Below are 18,244 nucleotides of genomic sequence, written 5' to 3' on the forward strand. Positions count from 1 at the left end.
GTCGGGGAAGGAAATCTTGGGTCGATTGGGCTGGCCCGTGAAGCTAGCTGTTTACAAGACGTCACGAACACGGACCGAAAAGGCGATTCCGCAAAATGACCATGCCACTTGCTTGAACTCAGCGTCTGTCTTCGCCGAAACCTGAACCTATCTTCGAAGGGCCAACTCTTGATTTCCATTACATCGGAAGTCAAATCTCTTGATTGCTCGGTATCTGACCCCGTGCATGCTCCAACCATTCCAGATTCATCAACCGATCCGGATCGTCTAGTTCGAGCGTCTTTGCATCCACCATCGCGACGTGCTCGAATAATCCGATAGCCATGTCCAACTGGCCAAGCCCAAGATATGTCTGTGCAAGGCGAAACTCTGACTTCAGCCTGGTCTCATCCTCTTCATCCAAGATCTTCGCATATGTCGCGGCAACATGCTCCAATAGCTGGCAAGCCTTTTCCAGCTCTCTGAGTTCAAGATATGTCCGCGCAAGGTAATACTCTGACCATAGCCGGGACTTACTCTCTTCATCTAAGATCCTCGTAAACGTCGCGACAACATGTTCCAAGAGCTGGCAAGCCTTTCCCAACTGGCCAAGCTTGCGATATGTCTGCGCAAGGTAACACTCTGACTCTAGCCGGAACTTGTCCTCTTCGTCTGAGATCCTCGTATGCGTCGCGACAACATGTTCCAATAGGTTGCAAGCCTTCCCCATCTCGCCAAGCTTGACATATGTGCGCGCAAGGAAATACTCTGAACTTAGCCGGTACGTATCCTCTGCCGCACACGTCCTCGCATGCACATCGACAACATGCTCGAATAGCTCACGCGCCCTTGCCACCTGGCCGTCCTCTAGATACGCCGTTGCAAGGCAGTGTTCCAAAATCAGCCTCAATATATGCTCCTCCCCAATTGTCCTGGCCGAAATTTTGACCACAGGTTCCAATACATCAATGGCTTGCTCGTAATCTTTGACTGCAACGTATGCTTTCCCAAGCCAATATTGTGAGTGCAGCTTTGTAAAAGCATCTTCTGGGAGCAAAATTGCGTCATCGTCCATGACATACTTCAACAGCCGCACGGCTCGATCTGGCTGGTTGTTATTGATATAAATCTCAGCAAGGCTCCTCTCTGCAGACAAGATATCGCTTTCTAGCCCGTCCCTCCTTGCGGTTGGTTTTAAAACTCCCAGGATATGCTGCAGAGTGTCGGTGGCATTGGTGGCTTGTCCAGCACGTCCATGTGCTCTTACGAGTAAAGCGTGCGAACGCAAGAGCAGAGTAGGGCTAGCTTTCAATATATCTGTCGAATTGGCCAGGATATTTTCGATAATCGCAATGGCGTTGCTGTAGTTCCGGGCGCCTATGTGTACTTCGGCAAGGTCCAACTCTGCAGCCAAGAGTTCGACATCGTCTTCCCCTCGTTGTCTTCTGTAAGCAAGCACTGCCGTTTCCAGATAGGAGATGGCCTTCGTATGCTGTCCAATTCCCGAATAAACCCGTCCAAGGGATCGATCAAGAGAGTGGTGCGGATGTGCTTCTCCTGCTGGCAGACCCTGTCGGGATGTTGTAAAGCCCTCAAACAAATGGACGACATCAAGCCACCTTCCATCTAAGGTAAGGCAGCGGATCACAAAGTCAAGTAAGTCAAGGCGTTCTTCCACTTCGATGTTTTCGCTTCTGCGAAGCAGGCTGATGGCGTGGGGAAGAAAGCCTAGCCACTGTTCTCTTTGTCTGCTCCACCGACGAGGAAAATTATCCACAACACATCGAATAGCGTCGACTCGTGTCCCGTCCGTTTTGGCCTGGTCCTGGATCCAGACCCTAGTTGCTGTGTGGACAAGACTGTGCATGTCATACAAGTCAGTGTCCCCTCTCCTGGTGAGAAACGCATATCCACAGAGCAGCCCGAGGGCGGAGGCCAGCTGCTCCTGCGTCTCGGATCTGGGTAAGATGGACTGCGGTATAGCCTTGGGTTCGATGCACGAGATGAATGATAGCAGACTTGCGGCAAATTCGTTAGCCTTGCGAATGTGCTCGAAAGATACAATCCATGTCGTGGCCACCGCGTTCTGCGAGTTGGCATATCGTGTGCTGTCGCGGAACTCCTTGCTCATCAGGCTGACTAGGTCTTGTTCCGTACCCCGCAGAAGGGCGAGATACTCGGGTATTGACACGTTAATGTTCTTGTTCAAGTATGCCGCCGCTTGGGAAATTGCCAGTGGAAGATATGTGAGCTCCTTGAGGAGCTCCAAGGCAGGCTCAGTCTTGCCCAAGTCATGTTGCACAAGGAGTCGAGCAAAAAGACCAGCCGCTTCGTCTTCCTCCATCTCGCAGAGATCAACGATTTCGCCTTGGGCCGCGTCTACCGCTACCTCGCGGGACCTAGTTGTAAACAAGGTGACACCAGCTTCACTAGTTGGGAGGTATTGGCTTATTCCACCTTGGCTGTCTGAAGGACCAAACACCAGATCTCGATCATCTGCGTTGTCCACGATGAGAAACCAAGGTTGGACCGCCGACGAACTCAGATGCTGCTGGACGATGACCTTCACATCTTCCTTTTCATCACCGCAAATACGTTGCGTGATCAGCAACTTCTTTGCTATCCCGCTGTATGACTGCTCAAAGGTAGCGTCGCTTAGTGCTGATACCCAGAAGACGCAGTGGTCAGGGTGGTTCTCCTTCACCCAATACGCAAGCTCCAATGCGACCTGGGTTTTCCCCACGCCCCCGAGTCCCACCAGCGAGACACACGGAGTGTGCAATGCAAACAATCTGTCTTGGAGTTCAGCTAGCACCTGTTCACGCCCAACGAAACGCCTGTTCCGAGGGAAGGGGAAGTGATATGCAGAACTGGTGGGGCGTGATTGTTTTGTACTCTCTGGCGTACTCGGGACAGGTGGAATAGAAGTTTGGTCCAGCTTGTCGACAAATTCCTGTAAAGCCCTGTCCTGAGACCGGATATAGCTTTTGGTATGCGATGAGATTGCGCTGGCCTTTTTCCAATCGGACAAGACGACATCCTCCATACCACTGTCGACATTGAATCTATGGTACTGGTTGCTGCCACTGTATCGGTTGGCCAGGCTTGAAGCGACCCTTTGAGACGACGTGGCCATCTTCTTGAGGGCTTTGACGATGGAAACGCGGCTATTGTCGAGCTTGACGGCATTTCCTAGCCCGGTACCTATACTGAGGATGCGTAGTTCTTGGGCCCCAGGCCACTGACGTTGGGCTTCCTCGATCAGGATTTCGCAAGGGTTATTGTATCCGAACGCGGCATCGATGTATTCTATCTTGTCACGACCGATAGTGATGGGCTTGAAGAAGGTTGTAGCGGCTGATGTGGCTCGTGCCACTTGCCAGATTGCACAGCTATCGAGGTCCATGGATGTGCCGTAAGTCGTGAAGAGTGTTGGTGATGTGTCAACGTCGTCCTTCGTGATGGCCAAGACAACGCTATAACATGTCAGTCACAGAATGGAACCAGATACCCTTGTAAGAAAATCGCAACATACGTCTTTGTGCACGACTTATCACGGAACTTCATCTCGCTGTGGGGACATGTCTTCTCCGTCGAGTCACCCCGCGTCCGTTGAGCAACGCATTCTGCTTCAACACAAGACTCTCTGATCGCTTGCTTGATGGCATCCTCCAGGGCCGTGGCCGAGAAGGCGCCATGAGACGAGTAAGGGATCCTCCCCTTCTTGGGGGTGAACGCCTGCTCTGCCAGCTTTCGGTATGCCTGAATGCACTCGTTGACGGTCATCTTCAGCCTTCCGAGCATGATAGCAATGATTCTGTTGGCTTCGTGTGAGATGCCTGGTAATCATTGAGGGAATAGAGGACACAAAGCCTACGTACCCTCCAGTGCTTGTGCCGCCGATCAAGTCGAAGACTTCACAGGGTCGTGGCATGTCGCTCAGTCCCTTGGACTCTCGCATCTTCTCCATGATACACTCCAAAATCAAGAGGCTTGAGAGCCCGCGGATGCCTCCGCCATCTGGTCCAGGTTAGTGAGCTTGTGGCGAAAGGTGTCTCGGAGCCTGATGCTTACCCAAGGACAGAATCTTCAATGGCGCTGAAGTCGCCATGGTGCCGGCTACGAGTCCTTCGCCGTATCACATGCGGCAGGCGATGTCGTCTTTCAACAAGAGCAAAATAGGTTCTAGCACGAGAGAAGAATGAGGGGAAAAGTTGGGAAGATTCGAGCACATTGCAGGTAGAAGTCGATGGGTGGGAGAGCCTAGGAATGATTGGATTGCTGCAAAAGCGCCAGCTCAGCTGCTTCGACCAGCAGTCCGAATCCAATCAATCCACGGGCCCCTCCCTCCCCGACAACTCATCAGGCATACAAGGCATTTTTCTCCAGCATCACACTGCAAACCTGTGAGGCTGTGCGAGCCCGTTCATCGCGTTATCTTGATCAACGAATGTTGGCCGTCAATTACATGCGGAGTGCAAGTCGTCCCAGTACAAATAGAGGTAGGTCTACTAACAGATCCAGGGCTAGTCGTCACGGTCTCGGCGGAGACACTGCGCTACCCGACGCTTTAACTAGTGGACCCGTACCTGAGAGACTTGCCTTTCCAGGCTTAGTCACCCCCAAATGACGCTCATTCTTCTGCCTGAAGCTTATCAATGTGTGCGGGGAGAGCTCGGGCTCGTGCTCGATTGCGTGTGTTCCCGTGTGACTCGTGTACCTGAAACCATCAACAAACCGCCTCCTCATACCATCCCATCTTCGCCTTCATCCTTACAACTATCGATTTTGTTGTCCTACCGTTTCCACCAGAGTCATCATGAGAGTATCATCCGCTTCAGTCCTTGCCATTCTGGCGCCCACGATCGGCGCGCGCTTCGTCGAGAAGCACGAGACCGATGCCCACATTCAGCTGCATCCCGAGCTCGCAGATGCAGAGAAGTACCACATCGAGCTGAGCCCCGGCAACACGAGATGGGTGACCGAGGAGGAGAAGTGGGAGCTTCGGCGAGTGAGTCTTGCATCGTGCTGCCCCAGCCCACTGCTGCTCTAACCAAGTGCGTCATCAATAGAACGGTCAGCGTTTCATGGACATCACCGAGCACGCGGACCTCGGCGCATCGCGAGCCGGCGCCTACTCGACGAGCGTCTTCCCCAAGAAGCTGAAGCTGCAGGACGAGGTCAACCCGCTTCTCAAGAACCTGTCCAAGACGGAGATGAAGGACCACCTGGAGAAGCTGACGAGCTTCCACACACGCTACTACAAGTCCGACTACGGCCGGCAGTCGTCGGAGTGGCTCCTGAAGCAGGTGCGCGCCACCATCAAGGACGCCGGCGCCGACGAGTACGGCGTCGCGGCGGAGCACTTCCCGCACGCCTGGGGCCAGAACTCGATCATCGCGCAGATCCCGGGCAAGACCAACTCGACCGTCGTCATCGGCGCCCACCAGGACTCCATCAACCTGTGGCTGCCGTCCGTGCTGGCGGCGCCCGGCGCGGACGACGACGGCAGCGGGACCGTGACCATCCTCGAGGCGTTCCGCGTCCTCCTTAGCTCCGAGGACGTGATCAAGGGCAAGATGGAGAACACGATCGAGTTCCACTGGTACAGCGCCGAGGAGGGGGGCCTGCTCGGATCGCAGGCGATCTTCTCTACCTACGAGAAGTCGAAGCGCGATGTCAAGGCTATGCTGCAGCAGGATATGACTGGTTTCGTCCAGAAGACGCTGGATGCCGGCAAGCCCGAGAGTGTCGGCGTCATTGTCGACTTTGTGGACCCCAACCTGACCGACTTTATCAAGAAGGTGGTCGTCGAGGTATGCTTGTTTCGTCCCAAATTACAACCAGTGCATGTCTAACAAGAATGATAGTACTGCGAAATTCCCTATGTCGAGACCAAGTGCGGATACGCCTGCTCCGACCACGCCTCGGCCACCAAAGCTGGCTACCCTTCCGCGTTTGTCATCGAGTCCGCCTTTGAGGACTCTGACAACCACATCCACACCACCGACGACAAGATCTCATATCTCTCCTTCGACCACATGATCCAACACGCGCGCATGACTCTTGCCTTTGCCTACGAGCTCGGGTTTACTGACTTTACCAAGCTCAAGAGTGAGGATGTCGAGATGGGTGAGCTGTAGAGGGATGGAATTCGTTAGGACTTGGTCGGAAGCCGCCCTTTTTCTTGGCTATAGATATTTGTTCGTTCGTCGACTGGCATAAGCAACAATACAGGAACATGACTCTGAGCTATTGATTGAGACGAGCCACCAGTAACAGTAGTGGTAATGCTGTTCACCCAGTTTGGAGCCCCAGCAGCTGAAATGCATATTCATCTACGACTGACGCCGAGCAATTTGTCTTTTTATCTCATGAAACCTTGAGGTCGTCGGAAATGAACGAAGGCAAAAAAAGAAACAGCAGAAGCAAAACTTACAGCACCGAGGATTCCCCAGTCGTCACCGACCTGAGTACTGATTCGGCGATGGGCAGTTTGTCTAGGGGAGAGCGGACGGGATCCCGAATTTTCTACCCTCTATGGCCGTAAGTGACAGGATCCATTGGTGATTGTGCTTATGGCATCCATCCCATGGCTTGGTAAAAAAAAAAACTGGCACTTTTTGCAGGCAGGCCGAGATAACCGGCCACGCCGGCATACATGGCAATTATGAAGTGGGCCAAGAGCTGAAGAGAGTAGATGTGCAGTGCAGGCACCCAAAATTGCATGCCGACAGCCCGGATTTCCTTCTGTGGAGCGCATGTTTTGCCATCTTTGCCATCTTTTCCGGGTCAGATGTGGCGGTGGTGCTGTCCCAGGTCTCCGCACAAGTGTGGCCGTGTGTGCTGGGCAAGCCTCTTGACGTCATCCGGCCCTCCGCAAACCTGGCTGGGATCGCTCCAAGTTGGATGCGTGAGATACTTGGCGCGATGGATGGCGAGGGTGTTTAAAGTTCCAACGAGTGGTCCAATTGCGAGAATTAAATTGTGTTCGAGACTACTTGGTATGACATCGTTGGATCAAACACCCAGTCAGCTGGGTCATATCGAGAGGAGAGCGTTCGATGATCATCGCGTCTGGCATGCTTCTCGAATCAAATTCATCTCGAGTGGCCCCCCTGTAGTGCGCCCGTCACTTCGGCAGCCGCAAATCTTGGCAAAGCTTGGCACGGAGTGCCCCCGGATCTGCCACACCGGGTCGCAATGTGGATTCGATAACATCATCTCCTCAAGATTTATTACCTCTGGTGCGAAATAGCCTTTCCCCCTCCCCTCCTTTTTTTGTTCTGTTCGATCGTGGTCGAGACTTTGACTGCTTGCCTGGACCCTCTGACGGACCGCTCACACCATGGCAGATTGACTCTCAGGAACTTGCCTGCCGGAGTAAACAAGCTTCTCGCGCTTCCCCCGCAAAAGTCCCGGCTTGCGTGGCCTTTTCCCCCCTAGTAGGCCGCTCTAGTCTTGCCCACCGTCTCTGCCTCTTACACTACTTAGAGGCATCCATCATAAACGGGTTCCCCGCACCCCATCATGACCGTTTGGCAAGACATACAGAGCCTGGGTGACGTGCTGTATCAGATAGCCTTTATATTCCCCTACACTGCCTACACCACGCCGTACCGGCGCACTATCCCTCTGCCGTCAGACGAGTCATCCTCGTCACAATCACCAACACCTGCGACATCCTCCCCGAATCAGGAAAGTATGGGTCCTGACAAGGACGCGGCCGTCAACGGCGCCGCCGAGACTTTCTCCGACAAGACCTTTTCGTATTGCACCTCGAAGGAATCGGTGTCCGCGCTGCTTGCCGCGGATCCCACCTTGGCGCCCGGCGATGCTTGGCGCAGGCTCTACGGGCACCATGTGCCCAAGCTGTCGAGCTCCAAGTCGATGAAAGACTGCGGCAAGGGTGAGGTGTCACAGGAGAACCTCGGGAGGGCAGAGCAGTGCGGCAAATTCGGTCCGACGCAGCCAAGTGATCTGTTCTTACGGGTTTGTCCCTCCAATATAGCCATGCCGTTTTTGTTCAAATGCGTAGACCGCTAACGAGCGCGTTCAGCTGTACCACGACGCACTGTGCACTCTTCACGACAACCCGCAGCGGGCCATGGTGAGCCCTTCGCTCATGGGCAGCTGTGGCGTTGTGCCGCTGACCATCATCTCTGTGTAAGCCGTGTCTCTGCTTTAGTTGGAACAGCTGAAGGAAGGCTGACCACCATACAAGAATCCCCGACATTGTGCGACACATGGGTAATGTCATTGTCCGAGCTGAGAAGGAGGTCTTCTTGGCTACCAACTACTGGCAGAACAGCCACGCCTCCAAGTTCATCACCAACGCCATGCGTGAGCTCTCACGCCGTGCCGGCGAGCGGGGCGAGAAGGTCGTGATGAAGATCATCTATGACCGCGGCAGTGTCAAGCAGCTCATAGAGCCGCACTACATCGTTCCAGAGAAGGAATACACTGGTAAGGAAGTCGGCCTTCCCCATCCGCACGAGATCCCAAACATCGATCTCGAGGTCATGAACTACCATCACCCCATGCTGGGCACCTTCCATGCCAAGTATATGGTCGTCGACCGCAAGGTGGGCATCCTCCAGAGCAACAACATCCAAGATAACGATAATGTCGAAATGATGATTCATCTGGAGGGCCCCATTGTCGACTCGCTGTACGACATGGCCTTACTTTCCTGGAACAAGAAGCTGACCCCGCCCCTGCCGAGCTACAACTCTCCAGCCGCGCAGGGGGGTATCGGCAGCTTTGGGGACAAACACGACGGCATCTTTGGTCCGGACGGTACGATCAAGGGCCATAAGGCCATCATCGACCCCACAAAGATGCGCCAGAGACAGGCATTCGGTGCTCAGCAGACCAAAGAAGTTCAGGAGCCCGGTGCCGTAGACGCGGCAGACGGCGACCAGCATAGCACCAACCCCGACCGTGCTGACCCCCTGACGGGACCGACCACCACAACAAGCACACTGCATCCTCATGAGCCTAGCGCTGCTAGCGGAGCGTCAACTGATGTTAAATTTGCGACCAGCTCATCCGTCCGTGCAACCCAGGGACCCAGCAATCCGCCACTGTCGCAGAACAATGCAACGGGGCCCGATGCCGAGACACAAGACTTCCTGGCGGGCGGCACCCAGCCTCTCTCGCAGTTGCAGATCAAAGATCCGGTCGGGATCGACACCCCGTTCCCGGAGGACACGGCAGACGACCCACAGTTCGACAACGACATCGCCGACGAGGTGGCGCGGGTGCAGGCCCTCGTCTCGGCCAAGCCGGGCGAGACGCAGATGGAGGCCATCTCGCGGCACCTCAACCACACGACCAACGTCGGCTTCCGCGGCGACGCGCCGGACTTCGCGGCCGAGGACGAGATGACGCCCTGCATCCCGCACAGGACGCACGAGCCCTTCCCCATCGCCATGGTCTGCCGCTCGCCGTACGGCCCGCCCAACCACATGTCGGTCGAGATGCCGCAGAACGCGGCCTGGCTGTCGGCGCTGCGCAACGCGCGCAAGAACGTGTTTATCCAGTCGCCGACGCTCAACGCCGAGCCGCTGCTGCCCGCCATCGTGGAGGCGTGCGAGAGGGGGGTCGATGTCTACTGCTACATCTGCCTGGGCTACAACGACATGGTACGTCTCACCCCGAAGAATGCCTACAAAATCCACACAAACAGACTCCAAATGCAGCATTACTAACATCATACTGTAGGGAGAACTCCTCCCCATGCAGGGCGGCCACAACGAGCTCATCGCGCACACGCTGTACAAGACGCTCTCGGAGGAGGGCAGGCAGCGCCTGCACTACTTCTGGTACGTGGGCAAGGACCAGACGCGGCCCATCGTGCAGGAGAAGCGCCGGCGCTCGTGCCACATCAAGCTCATGATCGTCGACGAGCGCGTCGCCATCCAGGGCAACGGCAACCAGGACACGCAGTCGTGGTTCCACTCGCAGGAGGTCAACGTCATGCTCGAGAGCGCCGACGTCTGCGCCGCGTGGATCGACGGCCTGCGCCGCAACCAGAACACGCACCTCTACGGCCAGCTCAGCCGGACGGACGGCGTGTGGCGCGACGCGGCGGGCAAGGAGGCCGACGGCGCGACGGGCGTCGACCCGGGCAGGTTCAGCTGGGCCAGGGGCATCCTCGGGGCGGTCAAGAGGGTGCAGGGCACGGGAGGGTTCTGAGGAGAAATGGGTGGGGAAAACAGCGTTGTTACATCGAACATGCGTGGCTTGTTTTCTTTTTTTTCTTTAACAGGCGTTGTTCACGGTCGTCGTTTCACCTTGGGAGAACATGAGGAACAACCCTATTTTTGTAGACAATTTCGTCAAAGGTGTTGGAAATATACGAAGGCCACGGTGCGATTACGAAATACCAAAAACAGAGTTTCGAAAGTTCGGAGTTCAGACAATAGGAGTTGTGAGGATATGCTAATGTATGCCCAGTAATTTCTTCTGCGTGGAAGATCTGCCACTTCCAGCGGATTCCTCTTTGGGAAAGGGTCTCTCATTGGCTGCAACTGAGCCATTGGCAACGACCGTTCGAAACACCGTTAAGTTGACGTTTCAGATGGTCCTTGAGCCGGCTCTCCGTGTTTTGCCAAAGTATGACCGACAGTGGCTATTCGAATAACGTATCTTGTGACAACGTAACAGTGACGACTCTCAAAATGCGACCTTTCCACAGCAAGAAGGACTTAGACCTGCTGGGAGCTTCCCTACATTTGTGCCGTTTACTGGTTTGCTTCGGGTTGGATGATCGCTGATGTTGAGCGATGGCTGTCAAGTGTTTAAGCAAGATAGTTAGATTTTTAAGCAAGATATAGAATGCTTTATTTTGTAAGCGCTGTTGCGTAAAACTCGACCAACTTTGGCGCTGATTTCCTTAAATCGTCATAAAGTTCAAAATGATTCTTTCCGTCAATGACAAACAACTCCTTCGGCTCCTTCGCACACTCCACAGCAGCCTTGCTATAATGTAGTGTCTCCGCATTCGAACCAACGATCATGAGCAGCGGTCGAGGAGAGATTAGGTGCTGGAAAGTGAAGGAGTCGTAACCAATCATCAAGTCATAGCTTGACAAGGGCACACGTTGGTCTGATCTCGGATGGTTGCCGCGCTCAGTGCCGTAGTACGCAGCAGCCGACTTGAAAAACGATGGCGCATCACCTGGCACCTCGGAGGCTTCCGTTTGAAACATTTTGGGTGCTTCAGATTTGGTGTTGCCGGCATGAGACGTTCCCCAATCACCCGCAGCTTTGAGAGCACCGATAATGGCATCAGGCGATTCCTTCTTGTTGCTTTCGTAAAGACCACCGTTGCGTGTCATTCGGCCGACACAAGCAGCACTGACAGTGCCAAGGGCTTTGATGCGGGTATCAGATTGCGCAGCATAAGAAGTATAGCCGCCTGATGCGCAAATACCCAGCATACCGATGCGCTCAGGGTCAACTTTCCCCTTCAAGGTGGTTAAGAAGGTGACGGCAGCTTTATTGTCCTCAACTCGCTGGTGCGGGTCCTCTAGTCCTCGAGGCTCACCAGTGCTTTCACCTTGATAGCCAGCATCAAATGTCAGGGCATAGAACCCTGCCGCAGACAGGGCGCGAGCGTAGGTAGCAGATGTTTGTTCTTTTACACCATGCCCAACATATTGTTCAGATATTGGGCAATGCTGAGTTGAGACTAGAACCAACTCAGGTGGTTCCCGAGTGTAATCCGCATTTACAAGACAGTCAGATGCCTGCTAGGCTCGTTGAACAACATTAAAGGGCCGCTCTCAGTACCCTAGCCAATGCATGTAGAAGTGTGTCATGCCAAGCTCTAGAGGCCTCTCGCAAACTTGCCTACACAATACATCATTTCATTCATCCGATGGGCTCAGGGTTGCATCAAGGAAACATGGCGGCCGTAACGCGGCAATGATGTTTGACACTAATGCAATTCTGTACACAGCCCCGTAACTATATCTGTGTACGGCGGCGGCCCGCTGCCTTGCATTTCTTAAGACGATCTGTGGATCTTCAATATACTATGTTTGCCGCGAGTCTCTCCGGCATCATCGAGCAAGCCTGGCCTCGACTATGATGCTCATCACGGCAAGAGGATCATGGCAGGAATGCCAAGGATGACAGTCATCTTTTCGGTCGGTGGCTTCAACTCGACCGCCACGCTCCTCAAACCTTGGCACCGGGAGGCATGGATACCAGTGGTTGTCTCAGGTTTACTGCTACCGAGATCCGTTATCCCCGTGTCCAACAGAGATCCAGATGTGGCTCAACCAAGACAGGCAATGGCTAGAGTATCAATGAGGGATTACATTGCCTGCGAACTTGGCATCGCCAAGACCAGAAATCTTCCGATAATACTGTGCTGGCACATGTGGAGCACATAGAGAGGCAGAGTCCTGCCTGGTGAGCTGGCTCGCTAACGTGAGATCTCAGGCCCAATCACCTCGCACATTGTCTCTCCGCACCACGATGCAGCGTTGCAATACCGTAGGCAATCTTTGATATCGACTGTGTAAGCGCGTCAATTTCCCGTTTGGAGTCATGAGGTGGGGCCCGTGCCGCAAGTCCTAGGCATGTATGAGATATAGAACCGTTGCGATGGTGGGCTTGTCCCGTCGAAGGATTGAGTACTTGTAGTCTTTGCCCCCCACACACCCATTACCCGTCCCTGGAGCGTGACGGGGATCCTGGTTGGTGGAGGCGTTTGGGCGACTGAAACGACGAGCCAGATGGGCTAGAGAAGATCGAGTTACCTACCCTCCACCGAAGGCCTACTGAGAACCTTCTCGTTGGTTCAATGTCTCCTCCGCAAGCCCAGACCGCAGCCCCAGTCCGGTGGCGAGGGATGCGGTTCGCTACGGCTTCCTGCACGACGAGAGCGAGATGAAGCAGTTCGATGTAAGAGGTACGGAAGACCGATAGCGCCATAAGCGCGGCGATGAGCTGGGATGGCGAAGAGGCTGGCTGGCACGCTGGTCATGGTGCAGATTTGGCCGGACTAAGCACGCATACGCTGTTCTAGAATACGCATTGAGGGAGCCCTACCTGTATCGTCATTCACCCCAAGATATATGCTCGGCTTATAAACACAGTATGGGGTTATCTAGTTGTGGTCAGACTACTGATAAGAGCCGACCGTTTGTGGCTTATTCATGTTTGGACTCTAGAGCGACCACATGCATTCCCCCACAATATCACTAATAGAAAATGTCTGGCCTATGAGATCTGGATAGCTTCAGAGCGACGATGGACGGTTCAAGAATGACAAGGACTAATCCTGTGGCTTAGGTGCTTCCTGATGAGTCCGGCAGGAGGTGAAGACCCAGAGACCATCACTGACACATCGGACACCGACGAACCAGTCAAATTCGTGATCTCGCTGGAACTGAGTAAATAATCGAAAGGATCAATGTCACCACAACAAAAAAGACGCGTAAGAGGCTCACTTCCATCGTATGTTAGGCTGTGTACCCTGGAGGTACCAGGGCCATGGACATCGGACTTCCAGTCCGGAAATAGCTTTGTAGTCATCCTGCAGCTGGTCAGACAGCCCGTGTACAGCTTGTCAGACAGACAGCTCTGGTGTGCCCGGTATTGGGGGCGTCCTGCAATCAGCATTCTTTGGCTGCAAGTCCCCTGTACTACAACAGGTATGTCGCACAGCACATTCGGGACTTTCCATTCAGCTCCAGAAGTTCTTCTGGCCAGTGAGTTCGTCTAGCCAGTTAACGCCGTTACCGTTGCTGCAGGTGTGTGGCGCGAAAATGGGGGATTGGTAACAATCACGGCATACACGACATATATCTCATACATGGGAGTAGCATAAAGTCAACACTATCACCGCTGTCTTCTTGTCGAAGGTCTCTAGTCGTGTACAACCGACCTGTCTTGTCTTCTCGTGCGTCTTTACTATCTGGCCCGTTGTCGAGTCAAGCATGCCACGTTCAGACTCTTCTAGCTGCTTCTCGGGATTCAAGTCAGGGTACGGTATGGTAAAGCCGCCGAGAAGAGAACGACCCCAGCAGCTAGCGTGCGACAGATGCCGAGGCCAAAAGCTACGGTGCATACGAACGCAAAATCCCAATGATCCGTGCGAGAGGTGTCAGAAGGCCGGTGCAACATGCATCATCGATTCATCTGTGCGCATGGGCAGGCCCAGACGTACAGACAAAGAGCAGCGAGAGAGCACAGGCAACTCGCACAACCCTCCCCAACATACCAACATACGCTCGCCAGCTTTGCCCACTACTTCATCCCAACCGGCCTCCTCGAGAGGTTTCACCCCGAATGGCGACACTTGGTCAGGGCATGACCTCGATGACGCGGTTGACCCGCTGTTAAGAGGTGTCACGGTTCAGTACTTGGAGGCATTTGATTTTGCTCTTTCTGGCGAGGGCACACTCGAGGATCAGAACTCGTTGGATATACCACCAGACCACTATCTCAATTCGGCCCTGGATCTATCCTTGGACCCGCCCATCTCAGCACTCACTAGAGATGAAGGTGCCGCGATCGAATCGGCCACAACGGCCAATGGTCCGGGCCGTCACCGGCCCATGCGCCAAGAAACGATGCAGGAGCTGTCAGACCTGAACATGCAAGTGTACCAACAGTTGGGCATTGTGGGCCCAATGGCAAGCAAGTACACGAACATCCACCCGGGCCTGGGCTTGACTGCCTTGGCTACGCCACCGGACGGGAGCCATACACTCTCCGATGCCGTAGTATTCATGATGCACGGCCTGCAGACATACCACAGGCTGCTGGTCGAGATCCTCGGGTCTGGTCCGGGGCCGAACCACTCCGCCATATACGATGCACACGAGCATCCGAAGCCTAGTACCGTCAGTGCCAGCCTACTACTGAGCCCGGCCGAAGGGATAGACGCCGAGGATTCGACGGACCGTCGCCGCATGTCCGAGGCAACAGGCCAGCCGCCGCGGAAAAAGATCCGATCAAGCAGCAACGGTACCGAGCTCACTGTGCTGCACGACTCGGACTCATCCCACAGTGCTCTGCTTGACATGCCCTCGAGCCTCCTGGTGCTTTCCTGTCACACCAACCTGATGCACCTCTCTCGGGATGCCTTTGCCGCCATCCGAGCCGCATTGCTCGCCACACATCGCCAGATCACTCTGTTCACAATCTCGCTTCTCCACATCGACGAGGTATCGATTCCTCCAGATCCAGATTTGCAGATCATCGTTCTCACACAGGCTGTACTACGGCTGATAGATAGAATCGGACGCTTGCTGGGCTGTCAGGATGACTGCGAGGTCGATTCTGGCGGCGAGAGATATGAGGCCAAGCCTTGCAGTATTGTAATCGCGCCTCAGCTCGTTGATCTCGTGTTGAAAGGAGAAGCAGGTGGTGAGGGCCTGACAGGTAGAGTAGGAATTGAAGCACTGAGGGAAGAGATTCGCAGGCTTCATGAGATTGTTTATCAGCCAGCCTAATGGGAATTGTTGTGTGACATTATCAACCAGCCTTACCGGCGAGCGGCTTCTCCAATGTGCAGTATGATCACCTTGATATACTGTGCAATGCATCATCTTTTCCCGTTAGCAGTCCAAAGACCAAAGTTGCTCCCAAACGAACCCACCGATCAGGTATGGCCCATGGCGTTACTAGCCGTCCAAGACGTCGAGCCATCAACTCGAGACACTTCTAATCACTGTATCGGAAATATTTCACGAGTACTGTACAAACTATCGACCCCCGGCTGTCAAGGACATGGTGAGAGCCAGGCTGCGAGGGCTAAGAGACACTCTCTCGGGATATTGTGACGGTGGAGGATATCAGCGCCCGAGTCGTGGCCTCGTATGATGTATCACACTGCATCTTCAGACGCGCGGCTGACGATGTAACACACACAACGGTCTGGCAAGGGTTGTATTGGAGATGCAGATGCCAGGAGGATTTTCGGGGGATTCTTCCGGTGGAGAGAATCGGGCCCCGAGCCGCTACCGCCGAGCATCTTACTGAATCAGCAAGCGCGCGGCCGACCACGGCCCCCTGGTCCAACACACAGCACGAGGACTTGGGCGCCACCCGATAGATCCACCCTTGCTTACCTTGCAGTCGGGCGTTGCAGTCGGGACTTTTCGAAGGCTGGACCCTGATCTTCACGAAATACGTACGCCTCATGGAGTCAGACCCTCCCAATCACTCAGCTGAGCCTTTCCGAGAGGGTGTGCACACCCTCGGGAGGACGAAGGGATCCGGGTACCACGGATCCTGTTGATAATTACCTCTAGAGCCCGTTTGCCGCCACAAGATCACTTCCCCTCAAAGACTGTCAACCTGGTAGACTCGGGCCGATCCTGCCTCCCTACCTACCTTACCCAACCATGGCCCTCGCTACAAGTTCTATCCGGCTTCTGCGCCTAAGCCCCGCACTCTGTTCCTCAATGACCCTCATGTTCGCTCTTGACGAGCACCTCATCTTCGGAACCTGGGTCCAACCCCCTGTCCGCACACTGGCAAACTCTGCCCTGCCTGCTTGGTGGACCAGGGGTGGCCTGCGCTGGGGCTGGGTTCTGATCATATTCTATCCTGCCAACTACATCCTAGGCACTCTTAATCTGCTTGTCCCTGGCGACGATCCTGCTGGCTCGACGAAGTGGTACTGGTTGGGTCTACTTTTCAGCATTGCCCACATGCTCTATCTGCCAATGGCTCTACGCCGCATAGCAGCCATTGAAAAGGGGGTTCCAAAAGGCAATGTTGCCCACTCCATGGAGGCTTGGCTCAAGATGAACTGGGTTCGGGCGTTGATTACGGACTTGCCGGCGTGGTTGTGCTTCATCGTCGCCGCGCTGAAGGCACTGTAAGACTGATGATGATGGCTATGAGTTCAAAGGACAATGCCGACTATGTATGGAAAAAAGGACAGCGAGGATAACGAGGAGGAGGCCGAAACAGAAGCGATTAAGGTAAAGAAGTTGGTATAGTTGATGACAATTTCGATTCTATAGATGGTTTGACTTATGATAATAAAGGGAGAGCATAGACGAGATCTGCCAACCTCCCTTTGAATCTAGGATTTTAGTAAGATAAAGAGAAGGGGGAAAAGCCAAGTTTCTTTGAAGGTCGGTGTATGAAGCTACGACAACCTCGGAGGCCACCATCATCAAGGGATCCAACGAGAGAAAATACCACATGAGCGCGGCCATAATTTACCGGGTACGATCATCTCACAGCAGACGCTCAAGTGCTTTCGCTTATTGACCTTGTCAATAACTCAGCCACAGTGCACCACCGACCAACGCGAATAGAGTGAGGTGCGGAATCGGACTCTCCCTCAACCTCATGTCGGAATAAAACCCCACACAGCACAGGCCGAATCCGATCTTAAGACCAAGAGTCCGAAGGCTCGGCACCAAAAGCATGCCCGCGAGCACGGTGTTGATGCTGATGAAGAAGGCCCTCAGCGTGGAGTCCGAGACGCCTGCCCACCAGAAGAGGACCCTATTGTGCTCCGGCAGCTTCTCCGCAAGATTTCGAGAGAAGCCTGGGGTGAACCTGGAGGTCAGATGGGCTTGTATTGAGAGTAGATTGAAGCCGATCAGCACCACGCTTAAGATGTCGGCTGTACGAGAAGACATGATTTCGAATAGACAGTGCGCTCTTGATGAGAGATGGTTAGTACTATAAACGCACTTACATGAAGACTTGGTGTCATTGCCTGATAAGACTTACCGTAGCTGAACTAGGCCTCTCTGTTTATATTGGCAGGTAGAGATGGTAAGTCTTGCTCAAAAGAGATGGCCTGGTTGAATTGGCCAGGTTGGTTCGCGCTGGTTTCTGAAAGCTAAGATTCCGGGAACTATAGACAAAAGAGGCTCTTGGGAGAATGGGTGAAATCATTCAGTATAGATGTGCATTTCAAGGTACTGTTATTACATTGATTGGGGGTTTTAGACGAACGCTCAGTCAAGTTGACCACCCGATTCTACTTACTTATGCTCACGACTTCGGTTCTTTCCGTCTCTCTCCAAATATGGTTGATGTGTTCTGGCCACCATAAGTACCGAGAAAGCAGTGAAGCATCGCCGTCGGGAGTTCGGCTCCTAAGTTCAATAGAGAAAGTCCCGAGATTACGTACTCGATCCTGTAGCGATGTGTAGGGCGCATTCAGAGTCCCGAATCTAACTGGCTGCCTGGTCTTACCCGAGTCTGGCTGCCGAGCCCGAAGCTACCAAGCCTGGCAAGATGTTGACTCCGAATCGAGCCTCTTGTA

At 54.0% G+C, this 18,244-nt stretch overlaps 6 protein-coding genes across 6 annotated transcripts; 4 read left to right on the forward strand and 2 right to left on the reverse strand.

Annotated features, from left to right (window-relative positions):
* Positions 1-190: 190 nt before the first annotated feature.
* On the reverse strand, positions 191-4,090 carry E0L32_000504 (uncharacterized protein; the record flags this gene model as incomplete). Its single annotated transcript, XM_031139525.1, has 4 exons — positions 191-3,455; positions 3,515-3,796; positions 3,861-3,999; positions 4,054-4,090. 4 exons carry the CDS (start codon positions 4,088-4,090, stop codon positions 191-193), a joined length of 3,723 nt encoding a protein of 1,240 aa, XP_030995821.1.
* Positions 4,091-4,798: 708 nt separating this feature from the next.
* E0L32_000505 (uncharacterized protein) lies at positions 4,799-6,122 on the forward strand (the record flags this gene model as incomplete). The annotated part of the gene is made up of 3 exons (XM_031139536.1): positions 4,799-4,990; positions 5,052-5,795; positions 5,850-6,122. The coding sequence occupies 3 exons, from the start codon at positions 4,799-4,801 to the stop codon at positions 6,120-6,122; spliced, it is 1,209 nt and encodes a 402-aa protein (XP_030995822.1).
* Positions 6,123-7,509: 1,387 nt separating this feature from the next.
* On the forward strand, positions 7,510-10,179 carry E0L32_000506 (uncharacterized protein; the record flags this gene model as incomplete). Its single annotated transcript, XM_031139547.1, has 4 exons — positions 7,510-7,971; positions 8,039-8,145; positions 8,204-9,626; positions 9,706-10,179. 4 exons carry the CDS (start codon positions 7,510-7,512, stop codon positions 10,177-10,179), a joined length of 2,466 nt encoding a protein of 821 aa, XP_030995823.1.
* A 647-nt stretch (positions 10,180-10,826) lies between these two features.
* Positions 10,827-11,851, reverse strand: E0L32_000507 (uncharacterized protein; the record flags this gene model as incomplete). Its single annotated transcript, XM_031139558.1, has 2 exons — positions 10,827-11,738; positions 11,843-11,851. 2 exons carry the CDS (start codon positions 11,849-11,851, stop codon positions 10,827-10,829), a joined length of 921 nt encoding a protein of 306 aa, XP_030995824.1.
* A 2,086-nt stretch (positions 11,852-13,937) lies between these two features.
* E0L32_000508 (uncharacterized protein) lies at positions 13,938-15,458 on the forward strand (the record flags this gene model as incomplete). The annotated part of the gene is made up of 1 exon (XM_031139570.1): positions 13,938-15,458. The coding sequence occupies one exon, from the start codon at positions 13,938-13,940 to the stop codon at positions 15,456-15,458; it is 1,521 nt and encodes a 506-aa protein (XP_030995825.1).
* An 894-nt stretch (positions 15,459-16,352) lies between these two features.
* On the forward strand, positions 16,353-17,552 carry E0L32_000509 (uncharacterized protein; the record flags this gene model as incomplete). The annotated part of the gene is made up of 3 exons (XM_031139581.1): positions 16,353-16,831; positions 16,898-16,937; positions 17,343-17,552. The coding sequence occupies 3 exons, from the start codon at positions 16,353-16,355 to the stop codon at positions 17,550-17,552; spliced, it is 729 nt and encodes a 242-aa protein (XP_030995826.1).
* Between the last annotated feature and the right edge of the window lie 692 nt (positions 17,553-18,244).

Source organism: Thyridium curvatum (genome assembly GCF_004353045.1).
Source record: "Thyridium curvatum strain D216 chromosome Unknown NODE_2_length_892811_cov_85.036431, whole genome shotgun sequence".
NCBI classification, from domain to species: Eukaryota; Fungi; Ascomycota; class Sordariomycetes; order Thyridiales; family Thyridiaceae; genus Thyridium; species Thyridium curvatum.